Raw genomic sequence first — 6,810 nt, 5'->3', positions numbered from 1 at the left:
CCTGTGCCCTATTGTACACATCAGGTTTATCAGTTTGGGGAGAATCTAAAAACAGAGGATGAAGGATTTACATAAAACAGAAAAACAGGAGAAAAAGGAAGGAAAAAACTGCAGGTTGAAAATAGGGAGAAGTTAAGGGAGAGTATAATGTTTCCAAAAATTTGGGCAAGAAAAAAGGCCACAACCTTGAAAACAATTCTACATAGGTGATCGATGTTAAATATAGAATTGCTTTACCGCTGAAAAAGAGTGTCACTTCCACTACCGGCTATCCTCATGTCTGTTTATGACTGCTTGGATCCCTAAAGGCTTCATGCGGTCACAAAAGAGAGCTCATCCATGTTGGAAGCCAGCAAGACAGGAAAGGTGGAGCAGACAGACGGGGGTACTCTGTGCCTTGATGATGTGGTTGAGCCAAACTTTAACGCAGACCACTCTACCTCCTTATCCTATGAGATGAAGTCTTTTCCTTACAGTTAAGAATATTGAATTAGAGTTTTCTCTTCCCTGCAGCCCAAAGTACTGTTAACTGTTCCAGCTCTGTCCATGAAGGAATAAATCCGACAGAACTGCTCCTTCCACTCTAAACAGAAAACTAGATAAAAATATATGAAATTACTATTTTCAGACACTAGGCAATAGGAAGTGAAGGATGAAGATTCTTGAAGACTGGTCTTTGATAAGATCGATTAAACTGATAAACCTTTAGCTAAATTGATCATGATAGAAAGGAGACATGGGTTACCCATAATAAGGATGGGAGATGGTATCACAGATTTACTAACACTGAAGAGGTTAAAAGGAGGCTATCTGCATACCTTTAGATGAGATGAAGAAATTCCTTGAACCAAACGAATTACCAAACCTGACAAAAGAACAAATAGAAAATCTGGGTAACTTTGTATCTCTGTCTCTTAAACCCTATATTTATTGAGTTGAATTTGTAAGTAAAAATATTCCAACAAAGAAAATTCCAGACCTTGGTGGTCTCAACTGGTGAATTCTATTCAAACATTGAAGATGTTAATCCTACACAAACTTTCTGAAAATCAAAGACCAGGGAACATTTCTTTCCTTGTACCATTCATCTAGTGGCAGAAAGCAGGTCTGATTTCACTTTAGACCTCCAGTCCCTTGAGCGGTGAGTGGGTGAATGAATAAATGACTAAATTGGCCTTCTCATTGCCATGTGCTTTGGGTCTGAGAGTAGCCCCAGCTGTGAAGGGTGATTGAGATAAGCCAGTCGTGGTTTCCCATGTGCCTTGACTGTCTTTGGTTCAGTGGTGACCTATGACTTTGTTTAAACCCATGAGAAATGCAGGTGGTGGTGGTGGGTCATTCCCTAACGTATTCAAGCTGTTATTTGACCTGAAAACAGCTACATTTCTTGCTTCAATTAACCTACCTATGTTAATAGGAACAGTTTCAACTACACAAGAACAATTTATAGTTTATGATTGTTCCTTAAGTATTGAGACTCACCAACCATACCGCTTCGTACCTGACAACACCTCCGTGCACCCCTTTGGAGAGCAGTTGACAATCACAGTGATGATAATTGAGAAACAGCCCTGGGCCCCACCCTATTTTCCTACACAAAACAGAATTTTGAAAACAGCTCTTGATGGTGGGCCAGTGCTGTCCCCACTCTGTGTTTCCTGTGAGGTGGGGGAGGGGAGGGAGCAAGGATTAAAATGACAAGCAGGAAGGAAACTGTTGAAAAGCTTGAAAGTGTGTCTTACATTTGGAGATTAGGAAATGTGCTGATGTGAAGGTGAAGGAACATTTGCCTAAATTTGTCCCCCTTTTTTCTCCAATACTTAGGCTGTTTATTGGGGTCCCTTTCTCTCCAGCCCGTTTACTGGAGTAGGGCTTTGCAAAGCTGTTTCCTAGCAGCAGAGTGCAGAAGGCCCGTTCACAGTACAATGGACGGGAGAGGAAAGAAAGAGCTCCGTTTGTTTAAACTGCCTCTGTCTTCATTCACAGCCTGATGTCCCTCTGCATTGTGACACCCACAATGGCACTAAGGGAATCATTGTGACCGAAAACAAACCAAAACAGAATACGAGATGCTGAAATAAAAGAGTCATACAACAATCTTGCTAAAAGGAATCTAAGTCATACATCTGAGATTTATGTTCGCTTTTGGCTATGTGGCCTATTGGCCGGTGTTTATAATAACCATTAGAGTTTAATAAACAAAAAGGTAAACGGGAACTTGTACATTTTTAAGTTGCTTCCACAGAGAGGATGAATATGCTGAAGGCTGTTTAATAATCATTGGTCTTTGTTTGCACAACATTCGTGAGCCACCCTCGCACGCTGTGTTTATTTTCCTTCTAATACTCGTGCCCTGGCGGTGCCCATGTCGCCCAGCATCGTGTCTCGCACAGTCGCCCCCGCCAGCTCCCACCCCCACCGCCACCCCCAGCCCGGACCGACATCAGACGTTGCAGGAACCCACGCCCAGTTCAGCAGGCAACAGGTGGAAGGTTGAATAGCTTCACACGTTTTTCGGGAGGAGGTGGGGAGAAAGAGGAGAAAAAGGAGGGCGGGAGAGCAGGCTTTTGGGAGCCGATTTAAGGATTAGATCAGATGTTATTGCTAGTGAAAAATTAAACAGCCCGGTGCTCTGGGGAGTGCAGATTAATATATTTAGTGACTGTGCGCACAAAGGCCCCTCATTGTGGCCACGTCTGAATGCCTGTGAATAGGATGGAACATATGCGGCCTGTCACCGCAGGTGCCCACATCTGTTCCTTTGCGGGCAGATGCTCGCAGAAAGGAGGTGGGAGGCCGGGCAGGACGGCGCAGCCGCGCGGAGCCGCTCGGGTCCGGCGGGGACACGCGGGCGGGGCGGAGTCCGGGCGGTTCCGGCCCAGCCTGCGCCCCGCCCCGCGGGCCGGTGATTGACGGGCGCCGGGACCGGCGACAGGTGCCCGCGACCTCCGGGCGGGGCGTGTCCCGGAGCGAGACCCCGGGCGGGCCCGGGTCGCTCTCGCCGCCCTTCCTTTCCCACCCGCATTGTCTGTCGCGGCCTCGGGCCGGCGACTCCAAGGTGGGGCCGCGCCTCGGTGCAGGTGACCGCGTGCGCCCCCGTGCCGCGCGCCCGGGGACCAGGGCTGGCCCGTCGACCTCGCCCTCCCAGCCCGCGCGCGTGCCCCTGCGGCGGGTGCCCGCCCTGCCGCCGCCACCCACTCCAAGCCGCTCTCTGGAGTGCCCACCGGCGCCGCACCCCCTCCAGGCAGTCCTCCGGAGCGCCTGGCCCGGCGCGTTCAGTCGGGGGCCGCTCGGGCGGGAGCGCGGAGCAGCTGCGCGGTCATCTGATCCGGACAAAGGCGCCCGGAGCCGCGCCAGGTAAACAGCGCTTTGTCATGGAGATGAGCGCGGACCGCCGGGCAGATGATCCCGGGGTCGGAGGAGCGGCCTCCGCGCCGCCAGCTGAGCCACGCGACCGCCTTTCTCATGCAAACCAGCGCATGCCTCCGCAACCCCGGCCCGCGCTGCGCCCCTGGGCATGGGGGTCCCCGCTCCGGACCACGTGGCCGAGCCATCCTTCCACACTCGCCGCGGGTGGAAGGGAGGGGGGTGGGGAGGCCTCAAGTCCACTGGGTTTTCCCTGGGCTCTGTCCTCCTGTCCTCGTGGCCTCTGCCCCGCGCCAACCTGCTGACCACAGGTCATGGTCCTGGGTGTCTGCGGGCCGCCCCTCCTCCGAGGGACATGCTCCTGCGAGGGCAGGGGAGGCCGAGCTGCGGGGCCTCCCTGGGTGTGCTGTGTACATTTTTATCCTCAGCGAGAGGGAAGCCTGGGAGCCTAAGTATAAACTAGATCGGCCCCTCTTTTCCGCTGTGGACCAATGGACGGCTCGGGTTACCGTGTATCTTCTGTAGAGTGATCCAGACGCAACGGAGTGATCAGGTGCGAACGCCGTGCTACATTCGAGTCAGTGTGTCTTGTAAATGTCCATGCGCCTCTGGGGTTCAGTCCTTAAGAGGTAAGGAAATATCCCTAACAGCTACCCGGCACGGGTGAGGTTTTACACACAGATATCTGTAAGAGCTCCCTGGACGCCCAGCAAGCAGGCCAGTTCTCTGTTCCCTAAGGGCTGGACGATTCCAAACCTGTGACTGATGGAGACTGGGCAGAGGGCGTGTTGGTGGAGATGTGATACTAATACCAATTAATAAACTTTCTTTAGGTTCCCTTCATCATCTTCTTCTTTTTCAAGTAAGCTGGCATGTTTGATCAACACCAGATTTGCTGCCTGGAAGTTTTTCATTTTCTTGTTCTGAACAAGGACCCTAATTCTTCTTAGGAATAACAGAACTTGTCTGTTGGGTATACAGTATTCAGTTGGCCTAAGAAAACACAAACCCCCTCAAGTCTCCAGACTTGTTTACACAGAAAACTGAACCTGGGTCTGGCTTAGAGTCTGGAGCCTATTCTGGGCATTGTTCACTGCAATCTGCCCAGACCCTCCTCCCCCAGCCACATCCTCCACCACACATGTTCCGCAGGAACAGAACCTTTCTTTGGGCAAAGGAGATGGAAACAGGATTGGGTGACCACAGTGTCAGCTCACACACTGCTGAGAGTGGCATATTTAATTTGATAAAATGATGGTCATAAGCTTTTATTCCCATGAGGCCTAGTAAATGGTGGGTAAAATAATCAGGGTTTCCAACAAATAGATAACTCAGTTGTTGCAGTTGTTGTAGCCGTGGTTCTGATTATACAACTGAACCTACCCTGGTCACTGGGGTCATTCAGGCTACAAGCTATGCATGCCTGGCAAAAATAAAACACCAACACCAGGCGGCAAATCCCTCTCTCCACTCCTGTGTCTGATATATTGGATGCCTTCTAAGCCCTAATGAGCCTCACTTTGTACAGTAAATTTGCTGAGACATCAAAAAGTATTTAAAAGAAAGTTTTCTGCTTTTTCCTAATGAGCTAGGTGAGGATTTATGGAGTGTGGGGGAGGAGGGAATCTGGCTGCTACAGCCAACACGGGGCAAATCTATTTAACATAGTCAAGCTTAAGCTCCCTCCTGCATTTAGGGGGTTCAGAGCACTTAGTTGCGGGAGTATACAGACATGCAGTTAGGGAGTGAAAAAACGCCATTTGGTTCGGAGCAGATGGCTGGCTAGGGGGCTGATGGCGTCTAAAGGCGTGTCATCCCCCTTCAGCCTGAATCCCTAAGGGCTCCCCTTGTCTTCCTAATCAATGAAAATTAAAGAGCAAAGAAAGGGTGAATAGTTGGACCTCGAGTCTCTCTTTTGTTCATCTCAGCTACTGGTGTGCAGGAGTTAAACTACAACAGACTCCTATAGAAACACTGAAGTTAAACAGTCTCCCGTTAGCTCCGCTTTGAAAGGAAGAGGGGGAGAGTGACCAACGTGGGAGGGGGGAGAGAAGGAGAAGAAGATAGAGAGAGAACGGGAGGAAGAAAGTGGAGGAAAGAAGAGCAAGAAGAAGAGAAAGGACAAGAAAAGGGCTTTCTGCTTGATTTCCCCAATACAGAATCGCGTGGCATAAATTAAGCTGGAAAAGAATGAACGCTTTGGGCAGGATTCTGATGGATTTTACGATGCCTTTCAGTTCCGCTTTGCCGCTGTAATCGAGAAATCTGTGCCATGTCAATTTAACAAATACTTGATACTGAGGGGGGTTTGTTAAAGATTTGGGGCAAGTCTTCCCCCCACCCCAAGGTTTAAGCCCTTGCGCGTGGAACTTTTTATTTCCAGTTTTCTAAACAGTTATTCAAATGAACCTGTTTCTCACTTCCATTTTCTAATTAAAAGGTTCCTGATATTTCATTTCTTACTGAAATCTACTCTCAGTCTGGAAGCACAGAGGACTTAGATCTCATGTTCCTTTCCTTGGCCCCCTCCTGCTCCTGGAACCCTCTCAGCTCTCCCCACCCACCTCTCTCCCTCTCCCTCTCCTCTCTTTCCCTCTCTCTCTCGCGTAAACACACCAGCTTCCATGCATTAGGGAGCAGAGTTCTGAGAAATTAGCTTTCAGAGGAAACATGAATGTAGTGAAAAAAGGATGCTGACACTAGGTGGCAAGATTAAATTAGGATTCGCGCTGGTCCAGCCCAGTGGTGATGCAGTGAGTCCTCAAAAAATCCCCAGCGGGCGGCCACACTGGGGTTGCCACCATCATGGGGCCACAAGAAGGTTTGAAGTCTCCATTTGTTCTGAGCCAAACTGTAGGGGGTTCTGGTGGGGTCCAAGCCTGCCTTTCTCACCTCAGCCTTGGATTACATTACTTTTGATTAATTCTTTGCTTCTCTGGCAACAGTGAAAAACCTAAAATCTGTCCTGAAACTTGATAGGTATTTGGGAGCCTGTTGCCTAACAGCTGGAGGGATGACCATGGAGGACTTCAGCTTGGTCTTTGAGGATTTTCCCTCTCCCCGGGCGTTATGTGATCTCAACATCTGCCTCAATGAAAGCCACATTTTGCCAGGACAGTGCAGTCCCTACCAATAAGCCGGCTGCAGCACACCTCTGGCGAGGCCGTAGTGACCGGGGGCCCTGCGCAGTATTGCTCATCAACTTGACCTTTACTCCACGCTCACACCTTTCACCCTGGATGACGCTGCGCGGGTGTTGGGGGTTGGGGAGACGGAAGGAGGAGCAGATAGGGGTGCGATAGAGACCTCAACGTGAGCCCTGCGCGAGGCTGGATGCCAGAGTGGGAGTCCCTGCCCCACCTTAATTCTGCACTGTGCCCGCAAGCTTGAAAGCAACTTAGATAGCGCATTGTAAGATAACGTGCGTTCTTGGCCCTCCCAATA

General features: G+C 50.1%; 1 protein-coding gene across 1 annotated transcript; it reads left to right on the top strand.

Moving 5' to 3' along the window:
- Positions 1–2,365: 2,365 nt before the first annotated feature.
- Positions 2,366–6,455, top strand: LOC122684273 (basic proline-rich protein-like). The gene is made up of 4 exons (XM_043888277.1): positions 2,366–2,492; positions 2,715–3,357; positions 3,892–3,995; positions 6,346–6,455. The coding sequence occupies exons 1-4, from the start codon at positions 2,366–2,368 to the stop codon at positions 6,366–6,368; spliced, it is 897 nt and encodes a 298-aa protein (XP_043744212.1). The 3' UTR covers positions 6,369–6,455.
- The last annotated feature ends 355 nt before the right edge of the window (positions 6,456–6,810 follow it).

Source organism: Cervus elaphus, chromosome 26 (assembly GCF_910594005.1).
Source record: "Cervus elaphus chromosome 26, mCerEla1.1, whole genome shotgun sequence".
In the NCBI taxonomy this organism is placed as follows: Eukaryota; Metazoa; Chordata; class Mammalia; order Artiodactyla; family Cervidae; genus Cervus; species Cervus elaphus.
This window is presented reverse-complemented; position numbering and strand designations above follow the sequence as displayed.